At 42.5% G+C, this 22127-nt stretch overlaps 4 protein-coding genes across 5 annotated transcripts; all 4 read left to right on the top strand.

The window, feature by feature from the left end:
• Positions 1–213: 213 nt before the first annotated feature.
• On the top strand, positions 214–1245 carry LOC104893428 (uncharacterized). Its single transcript, XM_010679536.1, has one exon. It carries the CDS (start codon positions 214–216, stop codon positions 1243–1245), a length of 1032 nt encoding a protein of 343 aa, XP_010677838.1.
• A 204-nt stretch (positions 1246–1449) lies between these two features.
• Positions 1450–4345, top strand: LOC104893429 (uncharacterized). Its single transcript, XM_010679537.2, has 2 exons — positions 1450–3287; positions 3430–4345. The coding sequence occupies exons 1-2, from the start codon at positions 1450–1452 to the stop codon at positions 4343–4345; spliced, it is 2754 nt and encodes a 917-aa protein (XP_010677839.2).
• A 5826-nt stretch (positions 4346–10171) lies between these two features.
• LOC104893388 (histone-lysine N-methyltransferase SUVR3) lies at positions 10172–15164 on the top strand. 2 transcript variants are annotated; one of them, XR_007274384.2, is made up of 3 exons: positions 10172–10853; positions 13653–14108; positions 15070–15164. XR_007274384.2 is itself a non-coding variant. In XM_010679490.4 (2 exons), the coding sequence occupies exons 1-2, from the start codon at positions 10271–10273 to the stop codon at positions 14039–14041; spliced, it is 972 nt and encodes a 323-aa protein (XP_010677792.1). In that variant the 5' UTR covers positions 10173–10270; the 3' UTR covers positions 14042–14213. The 2 variants fall into 2 exon arrangements, 1 of the variants encoding a protein (XP_010677792.1); XM_010679490.4 differs by lacking the exon at positions 15070–15164 and having other exon boundaries at positions 10173–10853; positions 13653–14213.
• Positions 14365–20347, top strand: LOC104893389 (LOB domain-containing protein 20). Its single transcript, XM_010679491.4, has 2 exons — positions 14365–15169; positions 19748–20347. The coding sequence occupies exons 1-2, from the start codon at positions 14804–14806 to the stop codon at positions 20168–20170; spliced, it is 789 nt and encodes a 262-aa protein (XP_010677793.1). The 5' UTR covers positions 14365–14803; the 3' UTR covers positions 20171–20347.
• Positions 20348–22127: the final 1780 nt, after the last annotated feature.

Genomic DNA, 22127 nt, shown 5'->3' with positions numbered 1-22127 from the left:
AACATGTTCACCCCAGAACAGCTTAAGAGTGCAGTGGAAGTATTCCAGGCGATGGCTAGCGGCACCCCACCGACCGGTCCCCCGGCTAAGCGACCTCTGAGCAGAGCCCACGGCCCAGTGAGAAAGCTCCGCTCAATATGGACGGGCCGCCAGTGAGACCGAGACCGACATGATCAGGATCAGGTGACCAACTCCAAAACCTCCACGGAGCATATGGGGGATGAAGAGGAAGAGGAGGAGGAGGCGCATGATACAGAAGTCCAGCAGCATTCCTCCCAGCCAAGGAAGGGGAGTGAATACCGGCGCAGAGCACCGGTATCATTGCGGAACTCGCCGTTTTCCACCGCAATTCTGCAAGAGCCCATGGAGAAGCTTAAAATGCCGACATGCAAGTATGACGGCAAGACTGATCCGGAGGATCACATATCGGCCTATGAAGGACATATGCTTCTATACACCGATACCGACTCAGTATGGTGTAAGGTGTTTCCCTCTACCTTGGTTGGACTAGGACAAACATGGTTCAAGAGTATTCCACCGGCAACCGTCTTCGACTTCCGCCAACTCACGTCTATGTTTGTAACTCACTTCGTAAGTAACAAGCGACGCGAGGAGACAACCGGCGAGTTGATGTCCATCAAACAAGGTGAGACGGAAAGTTTGAGGGACTATATGGGACGTTTCAATGCTGAAGCCGTCACCATTCCTACACTACAGCAAGAGGTAGTGGTCCTAGCCCTCATGACGGGGTTGAGAGAAGGGACTCCATTTCGAAGTTATCTTGGCCGGAAGAAAATGACGTGTTTAACGGAGGTCTTGGGAAAGGCAAATGACTTCATAAGAGGAGAGGAATTTGACAAAGCAGCTAATACTAAAAGGCCGACAGCAGTAGAAAAAGATAAGGAGAAAGATAAGGATAAGGAGCGCCGGGACGACAAGTACCGGAAGGATAAAAAGTCCGATACCACTGGCAAAAGAGAGGAAAACAATTCCGTAAAAAAAGGGTTTGAGGGCCAACCGGACAAATATCATCACTATACCCCGCTAACGACATCTCGGGCTCGGATCTTCGAATTGCCCAGTAAAGACGATAAGTGGCAAAGACCTAGAAAAATGTATTACAACGGCCGAGATAAGTCTAAGTGGTGTGAATTCCATGATGATTATGGCCATAAAACGGACGACTGCAAGGACCTTAAGGACGGGATCGAAGACCTCATCAGGAGAGGTTATTTTACCCAGTAACAAGCAAGGGTCGATCGCAAAACTCCTCCCAGAGAGGACGAGAATACTAGCAGGAGGCTGGTCAAGGACAGGATCACTGAGATCCACGTCATAAGCGGAGGGCCGACAAGAGGCGGCAGCATCCATGGAGCAAAAGCTAGTTTGAAAGAAGTTCGCCACCAGGTGAACTATAACAATACCAGGAAATGGCCGGCACCCCTATCAATGCCGTCCGTAGCTTTTACATCAGAGGACGCTAAAGGGATCATCTACCCCCTTGACGACCCTTTGGTAGTATCTCTGCAGATATCCAGCGCAATGGTTCATCGCGTGCTGGTGAATGAAGGGAGCTCTGCTAACATCCTATATAAGGAGACATTTGAAAAGATGGGCATCGATAAAGCATGCTTGAAGTCGGTCTCTTACCCGGTTATCGGTTTCACAGGAGCATCTGTCGTCCCAGAAGGGACTGTAAAGCTAGCAGTAAAGTTGGGAAAAGGGTCTCATTCCAAGGACCTCATGGTAGAATTTCTCGTGGTTGACGTCCCAGCGGTGTACAACGCCATTATCGGAAGACTGCTGATCAACGACGCTCAAGCCGTCGTCTCAACATACCATCTTACTATGGTTTACACCTCCAATGACGGTAAACCCGAAAAAATTACGGGAAATCAAGAGTCGGCAAGAGCCTGCTATCTCACCGCGCTAAAACACTCTGACCACAAGCGCCCAACCGATACTCCGCCATCGGAAAGAAAAAGAAGAAGGCTGGAAAATAAAACCAAAAAGGACTTGTCCATGGAGAACTTCGAGGGAAGGCCGGCAGATCAGCCGAGACCTAGCCCAGAAGGGGAGACGGAGGAAATAAGTTCAGAAGAGGAAAGGCCGAAAAGAACAGTGAAGATTGGGGCCGATCTGGCGGAGGAAGTAAAAGTTAACTTGATCTCTTTGCTAAAGGGGCATGCCGACATTTTCGCCTTCTCTGCAGACGAAATGCCGGGCATTGACCCGGAGTTCATGGTACATCGTTTGAATGTGAATGAAGACGTCAGGCCGGTTAAGCAGAAGAAACGTAATTTCTCTGCTGAAAAGAACGCAGCCATCAAGGAGGAAGTGGATAAACTGCTGGCAGCAGACTTTATAGAGCCTTGCGACTACCCTGAGTGGTTGGCAAATGTGGTGATGGTGAAAAAATCCAACGGGTCATGGCGTATGTGTGTAGATTTCACCAATCTCAACAAGGCCTGTCCAAAGGACTGCTATCCCCTACCCAGAATTGATCAATTGGTGGACTCCACTAGCGGCCACGCCCTACTAAGCTTCATGGACGCTTTCTCAGGATACCACCAGATAAGTTTGTTAAAATCCGACAGAAACAAAGCGGCCTTCATCACAGATGCAGGAGTTTATGCCTATAAAGCCATGCCTTTTGGGCTCAAGAATGCCGGTGCCACCTACCAAAAACTGGTGGACATAATCTTTGAGCACCAAAAAGGCCGAAATGTGGAGGTATATGTGGACGATAGCATCGTCAAAAGCATAACAGAAGAAGAACATGTGATGGACCTTGAAGAAACCTTTGCAACACTCCGGCATCATCAGATGAAATTAAACCCGAAGAAGTGCGTATTCGAAGTCAAATCCGGCAAGTTCCTAGGTTTTATGGTAAGTGAAAGGGGCATAGATGCCAACCCTGACAAGATCAAGGCCATCAGTGACCTCCCGGAGCCGAAGAGCATCCGGGACATTCAGAAGCTGACGGGGAGAATGGCGGCCCTCACAAGATTCGTCTCCAAATCGGCTGAGAAAGCCCTCCCGTTCTTCAAAATTCTCAGGGGCAACAAGAAGTTTGAGTGGGGGGAAGAACAGAGACAAGCCTTTGAAGCTATAAAAAAGCATTTCATGAAGCTGCCGACAATAACCAGACCAGAGTTAGGCGAAAAACTGCAGCTCTACGTCTCGGTATCTGAAAAGACGGTAACAGTTGTATTACTGGTAAAAAGGCAAGGGCAGCAGAATCCCATCTACTTTGTAAGCCATGTCTTGGCAGGGGCGGAGCAAAGGTACGAGTTACTGGAAAAAATGGCCTATGCCGTCTTGATTGCAGCACGAAAGCTAAGGCCATATTTCGACTCTCATATCGTCCAAGTGCTAACCAACCAACCACTGGAAGAAAGCGTTACACAAGCTAGACACAACTAGCAGGCTCTTGAAGTGGGCAATAGAGCTCTCGGAGTTTGATATCGAATACCGTCCCCGTACAGCTATCAAGGACCAAGCATTGGCCGACTTCATTGTTGAAACCACCTACACGGAAGCAGTAGAATCTGCCGGCATATGGAAGACAGAAGTTGACGATTCAGCGGCCCAATGTGGAGCAGGAGCCGGAGTAGTGATGACATCCCCCAAAGGGGAGATTTTTGAACATGCCATCCATTTTGGTTTCAAGGCCTCTAATAATGAGGCCGAGTACGAAGCAGCCCTGGTCGGACTAAGTCTGAGCATTGCGGCTGGCGCCAAAAAGGTTCTAATGATCACGGACTCGCAGCTCATTTCAAGCCAGATAGATAGCACATACGAGGCCAGGGAGCCGGTAATGCAAAAGTATCTCTGCCGGGTCAAAAGTATGACGGCGGAGCTACAGAGCTTCGAGGTCAAGCTGGTTCCAAGGGCAGAGAACATGGCAGCAGACGCCTTGTCTAAGCTGGCAAGCTCCAGCATTAGCGACCAAAAGAGGAGTGTCATGGTGGAAACATTGAAAAAGCGAAGTGTGGGTACCACCACAGAAACCGTTAATACAATAACCTCAGAACCAGAGTGGTATGACGGCATAAAGGCGTACAAGCTAACGGGAGAGCTCCTGGAAGAAAAGATGGCGGCCCATAAGCTGAAAAGAGACTCGGCATGGTACTGCATCTTTCAAGGCCAGTTATACAAGAAGGGGTTCTCCCTACCCCTATTAAGGTGCGTCACGGCTTGTGAGGCCACAAAAGTAATCGAAGAAATTCACGAAGGGATATGTGGAAACCATATCGCCGGAAAAGCGTTGGCACTGAAAGCGCTTAGAGCAGGTTTCTACTGGCCTACTATGCTGATGGATTCCCAAGCCTACGTAAAATAGTGCGACAAATGTCAAAGATTTGCACCAGTGATAAACCAACCGGCTAACGACCTGCAGCCAATCCTGAATCCAATCCCTTTCGCACAGTGGGGGAGGGATATAATAGGACCTTTCACACCGGCATCTGGGGGAAGGAAATTCCTAATCGTGGGTATTGATTACTTCACGAAATGGATTAAGGCAGAACCGACAGTAAAAATAATGGCCAATCAAGTGAAGAAGTTTATCTGGCAGAACATCATCACCAGGTTCGTCATTCCAATGGGGATAGTGATAGATCACGGAGTCCAGTTTGATTGCGGTCCCATACACGACTTCTTGCGGCCCTACAACATTAAATTTGCTTACTCGTCAGTTTGCCATCCTCAAAGCAATGGCCAGGCTGAAGCTGCTAACAAACAGATCCTCAACGCCTAAAAAAGAGGCTAGACGAGGTAAAGGGAGCATGGGCCGACATGGTACCAGCAGTGTTATGGTCCAATAGGACTACGGAAAAGGAAGCCGCCGGAGAAACTCCATTCAGGTTAGCCTTCGGAGCAGAAGCAGTACTGCCGGTAGAAGTGGGACTACCCAACTGGCGAATCTTAAACTACGAGCCAGACTTAAATGAACAGCTACACAAGGAGGACCTGGATCTTCTACCAGAGGTTAGACTGGCCGCAGAGCTGAAGTCAGCAGCATATAAAGACCGGATAAGCAAGGCCTACAACAAACGAGTACGAAGTCGCCCTATCTCTAAGGGAGATCTCGTCCTCAGACGAACAGCCACAACTGGAAAAGCCCATGTGGACGGAAAGCTTACGGCTAATTGGGAAGGGCCTTACTTGGTCAAAGAAGAAATAGTACCAGGATCCTATCGGCTCGAAGACATGGCGGGCAAGCTGCTAAAAAACAGTTGGAACGCCAGTGTCCTTAAATGATACTTCGATAGATAGTAGTCAGGCAGTGTTGCCAGTAGGAGTAAATAATTAGGCGCTTATGCCGAAAGGATTTATCAGTTTATTGTAGGCAATAATACCGGCACAGCCGGGAAGAGCCGTTTTATTTAAATAAGATGAGCATCTTCCACACGCAAAGTCTCCATGCTGCCTAAACAAATAAACATTATTGATTAATCAGTCAATGACCTTAGTGGATCTGCTGAATTAATCAATAATGTCAAACCGGTCAATGACCTTTGTGGATCTGCCGGATTAAACAAATAAACATTATTGATTAATCAGTCAATGACCTTAGTGGATCTGCTGAATTAATCAATAGTGTCAAACTGGTCAATGACCTTCGTGGATCTGCCGGATTAAACAAATAAACATTATTGATTAATCAGTCAATGACCTTAGTGGATCTGCTGAATTAATCAATAGTGTCAAACCGGTCAATGACCTTCACGGATCTGCCGGATTAAACAAACAAACAGTATTGATTAGTCAGTCAATGACCTTAGTGGATCTGCTGAATTAATCAATAGTGTCAAACCGATCAATGACCTTCGCGGATCTGCTGGATTAAATAATCTAACGATATTGGTTAATCAGAATGTCCAGTTTATAACCAGCAATAAGTTGGAGGCATAATTGATTAAGTAAATAAAAAACATAGAAACATAATAAGAATGGCATCACAGTTGGAAAAAATAATTGTCATTAATAAAGGAAAACGTTACAGCCCTAAAACTAAGCATCCAAAAACAGACGGCATGACCGCAAGAACAAAAGCAAGCTACCAATTACAGGAGAACGGATTTACAGAAAGATAAAGATAGTTTGGCTTCCCAAGAAAAAAGACGTTATGATCACAAAAAGCACACCACCCACAAAGTGGCCCAGTACAAGAAGGGTAAGGAAGGAAGCAAAAAATCTATTGAGCATGCTCCTCTTCCTCAGAGCCGTCAACGACTACCACTTGCTCTTCCGGCTTGTCACCACCAGTAGCAGTGTTGGCAACATCAGCAGCATCGTTGACGGTCTCCTCGTCCTCTTCGAACTCGGCCCGGGGATCCGCATTGGCGATATCGGCCTCGGTGACACCAGGGTCCAAGACTTCACCCTCAACCGGTAGACTATGAACGCGCTGCACATGGGCGTCTTCAGTGTTGGACCAATCAAAGTCCGGAAAGGTATGCCTGACGCACCTCATAGCAGTGGACCATCCGCCATTATACCGGTTTAGCAGGCGAGAGACGAAGTCCATCCCTTTCTGGTACTCCTTCACGGCCTCACGCTCGTTCTCCTTGGCCTCGGTGATCTGCTCCCGGAGAAGCCGGATGTCTTCGTCCTTGTTGAACAAGACCAAGGAGTGATCCTCCATAACCTTGGTAAGGGTGGCATCTGCCTTGCTCTCAGCTGCAAGTGCGTCATTCTTCTCGGTATTAGCGAGAAGCAGATCTTGTTCCTTGGCAGCCATCTTGACCTTCATATCTTTGTGATCTTTCACCTCATTGAAATAAGAGGTTTTAAAGTACCGGTAAAAGTCACAGAGCTCTTTACCGGACTGGGCACACTGCACAAAGCAAATCAACAGAGAAGTCAGTACAAAGAAAAGCTGATAGCATACTTATATAAAAGGAGGAAAAAGTACAAAGCTTACCAGGGCCAAGTTGTGCGCATGCGTCGCGGCAAGCGTATACACCTCGTCCACCGGTATATCGTATTTAAGCTGCATAGCTTTCAAAAACGATACCCTAGGTTTCCGCCCTCCAACGGACGGTCGAGGAGCAGCGATTCGTCGTCCAAAACGTTCAGCTTCGGATCGAACTTCTCACCATTCTTTACCGGAGAGCGCGTCCAGCGCTTCTTTAAAATGTCCGGCATCTCCATCCGGGTTCGCTCTAGGAAGCCCACCTTCCTGGGCTTGGCTAAAGACTCCAACCCGGGCACCATTTCTGGTAGGGTCAGTTGCTTGTAGATCTTGGGCCGCAAGGAAGAGCTGCCAACCTCGGCCACTCGGCCGGTAAGAAGGGGGTAGAAGCAGAGGCCAAGGTGTTGGTGCCGGCCTTAGAAGTCGGCTTCTTCGCCAGCGGCTGCTCTTTCGTCGCCTCGGCTTTCCTCTTCTGGGAGGAAAGCCCAGCCTGACGCTGCACCAGGGGGATCGAATCCCTGGCATCCTCCTCAGGACTGGGATTCCGGTCAGTTCCTCGGCCCCCTCGGCCACCTCCAGCTGGTAGCTGAATGGGAACGAATCGATGAGCGGGCTTGGGAGGCATGTTACTAAGTGGCCGGTACTTGCGATCGACGTGAAGAGCTTCGCAGATTAAAAAAATCCCTGCCTGAAAGTAGGTAGCATAAGGGAAGGAATCACAGTTAGTACATTTCCAAGAAAATAACAATAAAGACAAAAAATCAAAGCGGAAACATAAACACACCATATGGATCAGACTAGCAGAAGCCTAAGGCCGACAATGCCGGGTTAGTAAATACATAGTTGGCATGAGGAAGCCAGTACTTGGGAACCGGTATCTTCTTCTTGCCTCGTAAGGCTGGGATGGAGTCAGACGCAAAATAGTCATACGCCTCTCTTTCCCGGCGAGTTAGACCCCTATCCCTTATATGCTCCATTCGGGAACGGGGTTTCGTCCATGGTGCCTCAAAGGAAAGTCATCCGGTACATGCACCCAGAAAAACCGGCCTCTCCAGAGTTTGAGAGAACTCGGTTTGGGATATACCGTCAACTTGCCGGCCTTGGTGTACAGGGACATCCATCCACCCCGGCCTTCGAGTTCATCATCCCGGGATCTTTTATTCTTACCGGTCCCCTTACCCTTGGCAGAGCCGTCTTCCTTAATCCAATGCAACTTACGGAAGAGGTTTAGGGTTTCAGGAAAGCCTTTGTAACGAACCACCCAGGCATAGGCCATCAGGTTCCGCCATCCTAGGGGGGTCAGCTAGGCCAGGCATATGTTCCAGGCTTTGAAAATTTTAACAAAAAATGGGTCCAAGGGGAATCTCATCCCAAAATCAAGCATATGGGCATAGATAGCTACATGACCGGAAGGGCAATCCGTAACACGGCTCCCTTCGGCCGGGAGTACCAGTCGATATCCCTCAGGAAAAGCAAAGTATTTTGGGCCTTTGTTAAGGAACTTGCTCTTCCGGCACGTATTGGCCCAGCCGCTATCCAATTGAACACCAGCGGCACAACCTTTGTCACTAGGCGGCATAAACAGTTCAGCTAGGCTGTCCTCATCAAACTCCTTAGGAATAACTTCCGGAGGGTCATCCCGGTCAGAATCATCCTCAGCCTCTAAGGTAGTGGACTCCTCGTCTGATTCTGCTACATACCTCTCTATGCTCTCCACGGCGTCTGAATGCACAGGGGAAACGGGTATCTCCCTAGGTACCGGTCTGTTAGAAGTCTCACTAGTCTCAAAAGTAGATCGGCGGACAGGGGGCTCACCAGAAGGAAATAGCTCTGGGGAATGTTCCGCTAAATCTACCATAGTCCCATATTGTCCATAAACATTCACTCCTAAAGCCTCAGCTTGTCCTACTACCATCCCCAAGGGCGAGGCGCGAATGGCCGGTTCATTATCTTGTCTACCGGAAACACTACAGTCCTTTTGACTATTGATCCTACGTTCATGGGCGGGATCAGTCATAGGTGAATCATTAACCCCCACAGATCTAAGGGAGGTGCTATCAGAATCTACGTCACTTTCCGTCATGACGGAAGGAATCCTAGAGATATTTTGCGAATCGGAATTCTCGGAATTGGAAGACATTATAAATAAGTCAGTATGAAAGATGGGGAAAAGTTTCGATGAAATACCTGGAAGTAGGGATGCGAGGAGTAAATACACCGGAATGAACGAATAGCGTGAGGCTGGAAGAAGAAATCGCGCACAACCGTTAAGAGCGCAAAAGGGGAGTTTAGAGAGAGAAAGTCCGTTATGAATGCAAGCACAAGAGAGATAAAATGAGAAATGAAGGAAGCGGGGCGCTCAGAGGATATTTATAGAAGAAGTCGCGGTCGAGATTAAGTGACTCTTCGTCTTCCCGTCCCGATCATGACACGTGTTGCTCAATAGCACCCAGCTGTGTGAAGCAGTTACTCCTGAGAGCTCTAAATGCAGGTGCGCAGGCCGAGGCAACGATTGAAATTCTCTGGCCAAAATTTTGCATTCCTTCGTCGAAAGTAAGTCAGCATCACCCATGTCGGTTTAGAATCTGCTAAGCAGGATATGTCTACATTAGACATACCGGCTTGGGGGCTAGTTGTATGGGGCCTGACTAAGTTCCATATCGGCCTAATTTAACCTATGTAGTATAAGCACTTTATAAGGAACTGAGGACACGGTCATACCGGTCCAATAACGGTTAAACATTATACGAGCCTATGGCCCAGGGCTTGGACAAGATCCAATCCATCACTTTAGTGCCTACGGGCCTAAAAGATATACTTTTAGTAGAAGATAAGAATACATCCTAAGGGAATATTCTTAGGGATATTTCCCGCAAATACCGGGCCCAACCTAGATATGGGCTTACTCGGGTGCCTATAAATAATCCGTTGATCTGAGTCATAAGGTACGTTCACGAATCCCAACACATTCTACTTGAAAGCTACCGGCTTTAAACAAATACTGACTTAGGCATCGGAGGGGCGTTCCTCGGATCAACCCCCGAGCTAGTTTACATATTCTCTTTGCAGGAATCCAAACCGGCTTCAATACAAGGACTTACCGGTTCAAGACCCTATAATTTGTCCCATACCGGAACAATATGTTTTCTCGATTTGTACATGAATTAAGGATGGGGGAACGTGTTCATGATTCTGTTTATGGAAAAACCACAATATGATTCATAAATATGATAAATCTTAAAAAAAAAAGGGAATGTCTCCATAAACCATTTTCCGGTTCACAGAGTAAATTGAAAATGCCACTAACACTCACGAGTCACGTATGATGAAACACAGCCTAAATTCAAAATGCCGAGCACCCCATTGCCTACGGCATTCCTATCTATAGCTGAACTGATTCTTCCATGGCTGACACCCCAAGAACTCGCTTCCATTTCCTGCACTTCTCAGACTTTATCACACCTCTCTAAACGCATTACCACTGTCAGATCCTCTGACGCTTCTAGATCCTTGGAGAATTTCCCCATCCCCTTCATAAACTCCGTCGATTCTCACCCTTACTCTTTCTTCCTCTACACTTCCACCTATCTTCTTCCCTCCCCCAATTTCCTCCGCCAATTTTGGGCTTGGAGTCCCTCTCTTTCTACAAACCCTAATTGTAATTCCCAATTCGATTTTGATTCTGTTGACTGTGTTGGGTGTGATTGTAGTGAGATTTGCAATGAGAGTGATTGCTCTTGTTTCGCGTTGAGAGGTGGGGACGTTATCTCTGAGTGTGGAGCGAGGTGTGCTTGTCAATCAAGTTGTCCAAATCGGGTGACTCAGAAGGGTATTTCTGTTCAATTGAAGATTGTTAGGGTTTTAAATAAGGGTTGGGGATTGTTTGCTGCACAATTCATTCCTTCGGGAAGTTTCGTATGTCAGTATGCAGGTATTATTTTGATTCGCTTTGCTTGCACCAAATGTTTTATTAGTTGGACTACAAAAAGATCTTACTTTACTATTTGAGCTAATTGTATGTCAATTAGAGCTTGTTTGTTGAGCTCAGCTTGTATTGATGGATAAGCTGATCATGAGATTAGCTAGACCACGCTTTTTTGGTTATCTTTAAATGTGTGGGTGGATCTCTAAAGGGATGCTTAAGCTTGAGCTTATCAGTCATCAGTCATCAGTGTTTGATTGAGAAAATTTGCAAATGTTCGGCTGGTTGGTTAGCTGTTGTTTTTTAGCTGTCTGGATGTTGGGATATATTGACTTTTGGTTGTTGGCTTGCATAGATCTTTCAGTTACATGGATAAAAGTAAGGAATTATTCAAAATGGAGATTTGCTGCATATCTGTGTTTATTAAAAGTTTCTGCTTCTATGGGCCGTTATTGTAAACATCCCTGGCTTTGTTGTGTTTTAGCATATCAGTTTACGAAATACTGGTGGCAGGATCTAGCTTAAAGCACCCCTTTCTAAGTTATGGCTTAGGGAATAGGCTTTCCAATTGAGGCTGCCTGATGCCTTGGTCAACTTCTTGCCTGGTATCTGGACCTTGGACTATGCCTTAACCTATCTGGCCTTGATCTGCTCTGAGGAGAACTAAAATAGATCACAGTTGCTTTTGGAATCTTTCATGGTTCTGTAGTGATTATAGCTGGATTATCATGAGAAAAATCAACAGATGACTATTCTTTTTTTAGTATAGTTTGAGAAGATGGTAAGGATGGCGATAGTGAACTGGTATTGACTATTGATATTAAGTGTCATCCGCTAGAACCAATGAAGAGTTAGTAGCGGTGAATATTAGGTTAATATAATTGATATACCTCATCAATCAATCATTCCCCTATACATGGCACCACACGAGAGCACGCTTTTGGGATGTGCAACTTTTATTGAGATTGAAAGTCTTCTTATAAGTTTGGCACCTAGACGATAATATGTTGTTTCATTAGACAATGTATCACTATTTCATTACTTATTGGAATGTGTTTGCTTTTTGTGAAGTTTGGATTCCCTTAGGCAGGTGATCATTTACAGGAATGGTATGCTGACATTTTATGGGTCAACTTTTCTTTTTGCTTGGCCTTCTTGTTCCGAATATGCATGTGTGTTCTGCACTTTGTTTAGTTTCTTAGAAGTAAACTATTTAGAATAAAAATTTACTGTTTTCATCCTTTCCGCCCAGTGCGATTTCCTTAACCTCTTTAACTCCCCTGGTATCGTTAATTTGTTTCCTTTTACCCTTTCACTGGTTTTTATCCTGTGCAGTGCATGGGCTAAAAGTAACTGTAATCCTATATCAGAACTAAAATGATATTGTAGTATTTTGTATTATAAAAAATCATGCCCGTATCAACTCATGTTTAATTAGTGGATCAAAACCTTTTGCATCATGAGTTTACTAGTTCTAATAGTTTTAGGTAGATGAATGAATTAAATGATTTTAGATTTTAGAACCTTTTAAAGTATATTATAAATGGATTTTGTTCTAAATTATTTTTCCAAGCTATTTCTAATTGTACTTATTATAAAATTTGAAGTTTATTATAAAAGTTATAATCAATTTACTCTACTTTATCATCGTAGGATTTTATTGTACATGAAACACTATCTTTCCCTTATCCTAATTTCTGAACTTTATTTATTTATTTTAATACCTAGTAGCTCTTTAGACTTTATATTTGCGTACATATGTATTGAATTGGTTGTTTAGGAGAGGTGGAAAATGAAAATGGGGAATCAAAGGCCATAAGGGAATGCAATGAGTTTTTCAATATAAAACATAAGAAAGGCTGTGTATGATCATGTTCCCTATTTGCATTTACAATTTCTGTGAGCCATCTGGGAAGCCTCTGTTGTTTGGATTCTGTAATGTTCTGTTCTCAACTGGTCAATTTGAAATTTTTAGGTAAATTAATACTTCCTCCATTTGTTAATAGTTTGAATGTTTTGACTTTCATGCTTGCCAATACACAACTTTGACGGTTTGACCATTAATATATCTAGTTATCTATATGACTATATGAGAAAATTATAAACAGTTGACTCTTGTAAATATATATACTATACATAAATCCAACAATATTTTATGTGCTAAAGTTTGTATTATATATTAGTCACAAATTCCCAGTCAAAATAAGTACATGAATAATGCAAAAAGGCAAAATGTTGCAACAATTTAAAGATGGAGGAAGTATAAAATAGAGCATATATAGAGAGAAAAACCAGTTTCTTCAAAGACAAGCATTCTAAATTGGGAATCTGTTGCTTAAAAAGATCCTTAAACTTACACTAAATGAATAGCATTGTCTTCATATAACTTCCAAATGAAATTAAATCATTACACTAGATAGTGGTACTAAAGAAATCTGTGTTTCTCTTATAGTCGTTTCTTAGTTTTTTGAATATTTTATGCTTTTGTTTCCTCTTCCCTTACCTATCTTTTGGATGGGAGGAGGGACGGGTAAAGGGTTGTGCGCAAAAAGACTAGGCAAATTTTCCAGCTCTTGGGAAGATAGTTTGTTGTCTCACTTGATGTATCTGCATAGTTAAGGTCTGATGGATGCTTCTGCGGTACTTGTGTAACTGTTTCTATAGATTCTAGAAGTAAAAGAGATACTAGTTGAGCATTAATGATCATAATGCTTTCCATCTTAATGTTGATTGTAAAAATTGTTCTTCATGGTTACTTTTTCGTGAGTTGGTTTGAATTGTTGATGGTTGATTTTAACTCTAAATAAGGTGAATTATTGACAACCAAAGAGGCAAGGAGGCGGCAACAAATATATGATGAACTTGCAAGAGGTGGTCGGTTTTCATCTGCCCTTTTGGTGGTGCGGGAGTATCTTCCATCAAGGAAAGCATGTTTCAGGATCGATATTGATGCCACAAGAATCGGTAATGTTGCACGATTTATAAATCATTCTTGTGATGGCGGCAACCTATCCACCGTATTGATTAGAAGTTCAGGAGCTCTATTACCCCGGGTTTGCTTTATTTCTTCCAGAGATATAGAAGCAGGTGAAGAACTTAGCTTTAGTTATGGAGATGTTAGGCTTAGGACAGATGGGTTGCAATGTTTTTGTGGCAGCTCTAGTTGTTTTGGCATCTTACCCTCAGAAGACACCTGATTGAGGTACTTCGTTGAACATTCATGCTTCCCAGAACGGCGGAATCATTGGTACAAAGAAACTAATGGTGAGGGTGAGCCTATTTAGCAGATTTACAGTCTTATTAATACTGCTACTTTTCTATAATATGACTTGATTATTTCTACATTATATTATACATAATTTCATCCTATTCATTTTGTTTTGCAATAAAATATGCTAGAAAGTTTCAACAAAATGGCAAATACATAAAATATTAACTTATGATGCACATAAACCTACTTGCCGTAGATACTATATAAATAGTCTATAAGCCTCAGTTACTATCATCTCCCACACGCTACGGGCAGCACAAGTCTTGTGCTTCCTTCAACCGGACAAAATTAGCTCATTAAATCACTAAACCAACTTTACTAAAATATTATTTATTAGTCACTGCTCAAGTAAGAGTAAAAACTTAATTAGCAAATTAATCCACACTAAAACCAACTTTTGAAAAGAAAGAAAAAATCACTCCCTTTGCACGTGTAATTCACACAAAAAATGACCACTAAACACTCTTTTCAATCCCCTCAAAATTTACCAACCATTTATAAAATTTATAACGGTTTCCTTCTCCCTCTTAATAAGTTTTAATTAGTACCTCATAATCATATTTACCTCGCCAAACCCTCATTCATGAAAAAAACGTGGATTCTTGCCTCTCCCTCCTTATAATCACTTGCAACCCCAACCTCATCAACCCTCACTCACACCCGGCCTCTCTCTCATTCTCTCTCAACCATGCCCGACCACCATGGCGACAGTGGCCGTCGGAAGAGTGGCATTGGTAAACGATCCACTGCCACGGTCTTGAGTGATCAAGAGGGCCTACTAGCTGCTACAGCTCCTTGTGGTGCTTGCAAGTTCCTAAGGAGGAAGTGTACAAGTGGGTGTATATTTGCACCTCATTTCGGGTCGGACCAAGGAGCAGCCCGTTTCGCGGCGGTTCATAAGGTCTTTGGAGCTAGTAATGTGTCTAAGTTGTTGCTTCATATTCCCATGAATAGGAGGCAGGATGCTGTGGTGACTATATCATATGAGGCTCAAGCTAGGCTTTCGGACCCGGTTTATGGTTGTGTTTCCACCATTCTTGCCTTGCAGCAACAGGTGAAGTACTTCTCCATGCTTAACAGCATACCTATACATTTAGGCAACTTAGATTGTCATGGTGCCACAACATATATAAAAATCATAAGCAAAGAACATTAATATTTACTATATATATATATATGGCTATCCTTTAATATTAACCCAATTCATATATGAATAAAATAGGTTTCTTCAACATCTCATGAATAATATGTATTTAATCATCTTATCAACATTTAATAGTTAAGAAGGAGAATAGAAAAGAAAAGACTAGATACGCATTAGGACATCAAGCTAGTAGCAACACAACTCTCAAGTCCTCCTTAATAGTTAGTCCTAACTCCTAAGTACTAACCTATATATTGCCCTGCATTTACTCTTCCAATCGACTGTTAGCAATAACGTAAGAGATTAAAGTTGAGGTCTTGCCTCACAAATGTTCCATTATATATGTTACATTTCTATAAAAATCTCCAGGTGTTCTATAATACTAGATGTTTAAGTTTGATTATTGCAATCTTCACATACGCCACATTATTATATTATTTTTACTAACATATAAATACAAACATTATCTTATAAAATGTTATTCGATTTGTCTCAATTTCTCATAATATAAACTTTTTTAAAATTTTCGATGGTTAAAGATAGTGAGCAAAATTGTACGTTAGCAGATTTAAAAGTATATTTGTGAGAAACTATGGACTATAAAATTGCACTTTCTATGGACTATGACAAACCACCTAATACAAGAAATTAGGCTCAAAACTACTTTATAAATCCTTTTGTGGCAAAGAGGTAGAACTGGGCAGGAATTCGGTTGGTTGACTATGTTTTTCGACATTTATCCACATGTGCCTTGCCATTAATTTTTATTTTACCCATTTTTGATCAATTTTCTGGGTGATTCTCCCCCTCCACTTTTCAATTCATCCCTTCTTTTTATAGGACATAATATCGTAAAATTTTGGTGTTATTCAGTCCCAGATTTTTCCATCGAAGATAAATATTGAGCAGAAAATTATCCTTTTTTTATTACATATAATATATTTTTTGTGATGCTGTGGATGATTCGAGAAAGGGGGTGGGGAATTTTTTTGGTAAAATGAAAGAGAAATGGGACATGATCAAGGTAAAAGGAACAAAAGAAGGGGGGAAAGAAAAAGTCAACGCCTAAAAATAAAGTCAATTTATCGTAATACAACTATTGGTACCTCTTTTTAATAAAAGAAATTTCATAAACTAGTCTTGTACCTCAATTTTTTTATTACGTAGTTTCTCACAAATAGTGTATTTATCAGATGATTTTTCAAATTTTCTAACTTAAAAATCAAACCAAAACAACTATTATAGTACTCCCAGCCATTGCCCTCGTTGTAGGTCATGAGGAGAGAGAGTATAAAAGTATTATTAGTTTATTAGGAGAGAAAAAATTTGGCCAAAAAATTGATGTCCACCTCTTCATGATGGACCAAGAAAAAGAGGAGCAAAGAAGCAAGGGATTGGAGGAGAGAGAAAATATGGTGGGGTAGGTGGAAGAGTGAGGAAGTAATAAAATAATGAATGACTACAAATTATAGGACAACTATTGATTGTGCTCTTAGGGGGTGTTTGGTTCACTAGTTTTAGGTATGAGGTATGGGTTTGGAATGGACAAAACCCATACCAAACCCATACCTAGTGTTTGTTTAACTTATTTCTAAATTTTAAACCCATACCTCAAACCCATAAGGTATGGGGTTTAGAAACCCATGGGGGAGGTGGGTATGGCTCATACCTTACCTCTAGGTATAAAATAAAAGAAGATTTTTCATTCCTAAATGAAAGCAAACACAAGGTAAGTATCAAATTCCAAACCCATACCACCTTGATTTCATTTCTGATTCCAAACCCATACCATTATATGAACCAAACGCCTAAAAAATGGATAGAGTGGGTTATATGTCCAAATTTAAACTTTAGAAGTTTCTATTGACGTTCTCATGGACTGTTTTTTTAAAGAGCAAGTGAGATGGCCATTTAGAAATTGAAGAAGTGTTAAAACTAAAACTTTGTTCATATTCTATAAATTTGTGTAAAATCTTCCCAGGAAAATCTTCTAGGAAAAGGTTTGAAAATGACGCTTTCTGCAACATGAAAAGTGTGCTGCGGCCTGCGGTTTCTTCCTTATATTGTGATTTGTGACGCATAATTTATACGAGCAACCGAAATAATATAAAAGGAAGTACGTTAATGCATGTTCGTTTTACCTTTTTGGCATAATTTCCAGCAAAGAATATGATATGAATAAAATACTAAAACGATAATATGTAGTACAAAATTTTCATGGAGGCGCACTTTTTTTATTTTTTTTCATGAGTTAAGATGAAGCTACCATGAGGGGATAAAGGAAAATTTTCCTCAAAGTGCTTGGTAGGAATTAACTGTGGGACTGGGGGCACACCAATAAAGGCCAATAAGCTTGACCAATACCCCCAAGCTCATATACTTTATACGAGTATTATATGTGCTTGCGTGGTTCGTATTTCTATTATCTACTATTACCATCCGTTTAGTTAGTGGTATTAAATAGTGATAATGATAATGTTTTTTAGTGTAAGTTTGTGAAAACATTGCAATGTTAGTATCTATGGTAACGAAATTTGATATCGAAGCATTTGTTTTCCTTCATAGATTTCCATTACCACTCAATACTGGGTACCTTCTTAAGTGGTAATGAAATGATAAGAAAATAGGTGTTTTGTGATAAAGTAGCTTTACCATGATTGTTAACATAAAAATGCCTTCACAAATTTACACTATAGATCATTATCATTACCAGAGAAAATTCGTTGTAAATTTGGATGTACCATGCTCATGGTACACCAAAGACTACTTTTTGCTCATTGTTCATGTGATATTCTCTAAATGAGCAACATTCTACTCATTTCTAATCACTTTTGCTCATTCGTCCAAATGAACAAACTTCCTCAAATGGGCAAAAAATAGGACTCATTTGAGTGAAACGAGGAAACACTTTTGCTCAAAATGGACAAACTTTTTTCGCTCATTTTCTCAAATGAGCATAAGTGTTTGCTCATTTGCAACTGCCATATTGATTTAACATATGAAATTAAGTCCACAATTGATGAACTTTGAATCTTCAATTTTTGTTTTTTCATTGATGAAGCGCAACTTTCTCAAATCATATTATATAATCTATCAATTTAATTGACCACAATGAGAGAAAAATCATGAAAGGGAGAGAAATTTAGAGGTGACAAACAATGGAGGATAGAGAAAATTGGGTTAAGAGAAACCTAAACTAGTATTGATTCTCAAATCATCTTTTGCATTATCGATCACTGATTCCATCATTGAAAAATCTCAAGCACTCTAATTTTGATTTTAAAATCTAAAATTAATTTCGCCATTAACAGGGGTGGATCTTTTCAGGGACAGGATTAGGCTTGGCCCCTAAAAGATTTTGGGGGAAAAATGATAGATTTGTGAACTTATCTAGCCCATTAAAGTAAAACCCAAAATAATCTAGGACACGTCACATAGCAGCTAATCTGAAAAGGGATATGTGAAAGGGGCTAATGGGGACCACACCTTATTGGACTTGTAATGATGACGTCCTGACGTGTATCTTTTCTTTTAGTCCTTCTATCCATAATCACTGTTATTCTGCTAACCTTTCTTTTTTTCCTTTAATCAGTTTCTATTTTTTTTTTTTTTTGAGAGGTAGTTACTTTTTTTTTATTTCATTATTTGCTATTAATTTTTACTATTAGTATCTAAATTTTTTAACAAATTTTTTATTTTATGTTATTTAAAGTTTTAAAGTTTTAGCTTTTTTATTTCGTATTATTGCAAAAGTGAGCCATATTTTAAAATTAAATAAATATTATATATTTATAAAGAAAAAGTCGTATCCTTGGACTCATGTCCAATCTTGGGACGGCGTCTTCATATCTGTAATTTTTAGATTTATTGTATCGGATACTCGAATTCGTACCCATATGCGAGACTTATACTCGTGTCCCTGTAACACAGATATTAACTAAAGGTCCAAAATAATTGATTGACCCTCAATAGCAAAATTTTCAATGCTCACATATTTGTTTTGCCATTTATTGATTTCAATGAAGGTTGTATATTTGGAGGAGGGAGATGATTCATGTAGGAGAAAATTTTGGAGGTGAGAAATAATTGAGGGGAGAAATTTTGGAAGTGAGAAATGATTGAGGAGCGAGAAATTTAGAGGTAAGAGAAACAATGGAGGATAGAGAAAATAGAGGTAAGAGAAATAATGTAGAAGAAAGAGAGAGAAATAAGTGATTAGAATGAGTAAATTCTACTCATTTGGAAAATTTATTATAAAATTGTCATTGGGTGTACCATGAGCATGGTACACCGGAGTGTAGCATGAATGAACTCTCATTACCATTTAGTAGCGCTAACCAAACATGCGATTAAAGATTGGATGTCAAACGATATGTTTGGAGTCTTTTTCCATGATGATAATGCTACAGCAAAGAAAATTTTTTGGATACTATCCACATAAATCATACACTTAGGATTATATAGATGAATTGTGTTTTTTTGGTCTAGGTAGCAACAATGCAAGCAGAGTTAGCAATGGTACAAAGCCAGGTAATAAATAGCCGTTTGGCGATGGCAAACGTCCTTCAAAGCTCACAACACCAACAACAACTAAGCTGCAACAATGGCTTTCATGAAGTAATAATGCATCATCATCCTCATAACCACCATATCCAACAGCCTGCTTACTCCAACACTTCATCTGCTTCAAACAACATCCTCAACATGAATACTACTACTACTACTAGTACTGCGACTACTGCTGTCTATGCTTCTACTTACAATGACTTTGTTGTTGCTGCCGCTTCTACTGCTCTGTCTTCTCATAGTCTTGATCTTCTACGTCTTTCTAGACCCCAACAGGATGACGAGGAGGATGATGAAGAGATTACTCGCAACCGTATTGCCTTTGCAAACCACCTCATGCATTAATTCAGCATTTACTTGTATAGAGATATAGGCACATTGTATGGCGCATATGTGATCTTTATTTTTCTTTTTGGGTTATTCTTTTCACCTTTGTTTCAAGAATAACGTTGTCATATACCAATTACCAAGCAAAGCTCATACTTTCAAACTTTTCTAGCATAATGCAGTCAACCAAATATATTTCTTCAAATTTTCGTCTCTTATTTAGGTTCCATTTGCTTCTGTGCACATTAAAATGTGATAGATTTCTTTCTCGTTCTGTTTGGGTTGAAGGCTGAGTAGAGAAAGGTAAAACCAAGATGTTTCTGTCTAGAAATTAAGGTTAATGGTCTGTGCTGAACAAGTCCTTAGGTCCGAGCTGGGCTGGATATCAGTTCACCGGAAACCTGCAAAACACAGAAAAACTACCCCGGGGTTGTTCCGGGATCGCCCCCGACGCTCAAGTCAGTTGATGATTGAGGTAGGAGAGAGTCTAGAGTGAGAAGCTCAAGTTAGTTAGGTGAGTATTCAATACCTTTGCATTGATGGGACAAGAGGTATTTATAGTGGTGAGAATTTCCATAAAGTGGTGTGCTGGACATGACAGCTCACTTGGGGATTGGTGATACCTTTTCATAGGGTGATTCTGGTGGGACCCACGATCCTTAGGTGGCGGTGCCACATGGCATGATTTCCTTGGAAGGATTTAATGGGCCCAAACATTCAGCCCCACGCCGGAAGGGGCAGAAGGGCCGTCCGACCGGGGGAAGCCCCTTGGTGGCGTAGAATTCCTTCATCTTACCAACCTTAGTAGGGAAAGCCAGAAGGAGACCAGGCCGGACACGTGCCGACCAGGTCTTTGATCCGCAGGTTCAATTAGACCGACCTCCATGAAGGGAGATCAGAAGGAGACCAGGTCGGGAAGGAGCCGACCAGGTCCATGATGTTCGCCGGTTCACTTAGGCCGACCTCCATGACAGGGGGGTTAGAAGGAGACCAGGTCGGGCAGGCGCCGACCAGGTCTGGGATATTCGCCGGTTCAATTAGGCCGACCTCCATGAAGGGAGGCCAAAAGGAGACCAGGTCGGGAAGGCGCCGACCAGGTCCACGATATTCGCTAGTTCAACTAGGCCGACCTCCATGACAGGGGGGTCAGAAGGAGACCGGGTCGGGAAGGCGCCGACCAGGTCCACGATATTCGCTAGTTCAACTAGGCCGACCTCCATGAAGGGAGGCCAAAAGGAGACCAGGTCGGGGAGGCGCCGACCAGGTGCTTTTAGCCCCAAGCAGCCCGGACAAGGACTAAAGAGCCTCGGGGAGGCCGACCAGGGGCTTTCTTGTACTTGGTTGCAAAGGGGAGTTGTGGAGACCTGGTCGGACAATGGGCAAAGTAGCTCCATACGACCGACCAGGTTCCGGATTGACGGGAGCCGCTCGGACAGGGGAACATGCCCTGGAGGGGCCGACCGGGTGCTCCCTAGCATTTAGCAAACTTGGCTAAGTGAAGGGAACAACCAGAGACCTGGTCGGGCAAAGTGTGACGGAGCCCCAACTCGACCGACCGGGTTCCGGATTGGAGGGTGTTGCTCGAACAGGGGCTAACAAGCCCTGGAGAGACCGACCAGGTGTTCCCCAGCACTTAGCGACATTGGCCAAGTGAAGGGAACAAGCAGAGACCTGGTCGGGCAAAGGGTGATGAAGCCCCAACTTGACCGACCGGGTTCCGGATTGGAGGGTGTTGCTCGGACAGGGGCTAACAAGCCCTGGAGAGACCGACCAGGTGTTCCCTAGCACTTAGCAACATTGGCCAAGTGAGGGGAACAAGCAGAGACCTGGTCGGGCAAAGGGTGATGAAGCCCCAACTTGACCGATCGGGTTCCGGATTGGAGGGCGTTGCTCGGACAGGGGCTAACAAGCCCTGGAGAGACCGACCAGGTGTTCCCTAGCACTTAGCAACATTGGCCAAGTGAGGGGAACAAGC

This window comes from Beta vulgaris, chromosome 5, assembly GCF_026745355.1.
Source record: "Beta vulgaris subsp. vulgaris cultivar EL10 chromosome 5, EL10.2, whole genome shotgun sequence".
Taxonomy (NCBI): domain Eukaryota; kingdom Viridiplantae; phylum Streptophyta; class Magnoliopsida; order Caryophyllales; family Amaranthaceae; genus Beta; species Beta vulgaris.
This window is presented reverse-complemented; position numbering and strand designations above follow the sequence as displayed.

What these genes read in the sequence shown, in the direction of transcription:
- LOC104893428 (XM_010679536.1), top strand. Translation starts at nt 214, where the DNA reads ATGGGGGATGAAGAGGAAGAGGAGGAGGAGGCGCATGATACAGAAGTC.
- LOC104893429 (XM_010679537.2), top strand. Translation starts at nt 1,450, where the DNA reads ATGCCGTCCGTAGCTTTTACATCAGAGGACGCTAAAGGGATCATCTAC. An exon ending in TTGGCAGGGGCGGAGCAAAG is followed by an intron (nt 3,288 to 3,429) that starts GTACGAGTTACT and finishes CACAACTAGCAG; the next exon opens with GCTCTTGAAGTGGGCAATAG.
- LOC104893388 (XM_010679490.4), top strand. Translation starts at nt 10,271, where the DNA reads ATGCCGAGCACCCCATTGCCTACGGCATTCCTATCTATAGCTGAACTG. An exon ending in TTTCGTATGTCAGTATGCAG is followed by an intron (nt 10,854 to 13,652) that starts GTATTATTTTGA and finishes ACTCTAAATAAG; the next exon opens with GTGAATTATTGACAACCAAA.
- LOC104893389 (XM_010679491.4), top strand. Translation starts at nt 14,804, where the DNA reads ATGCCCGACCACCATGGCGACAGTGGCCGTCGGAAGAGTGGCATTGGT. An exon ending in TTCTTGCCTTGCAGCAACAG is followed by an intron (nt 15,170 to 19,747) that starts GTGAAGTACTTC and finishes TTTTTGGTCTAG; the next exon opens with GTAGCAACAATGCAAGCAGA.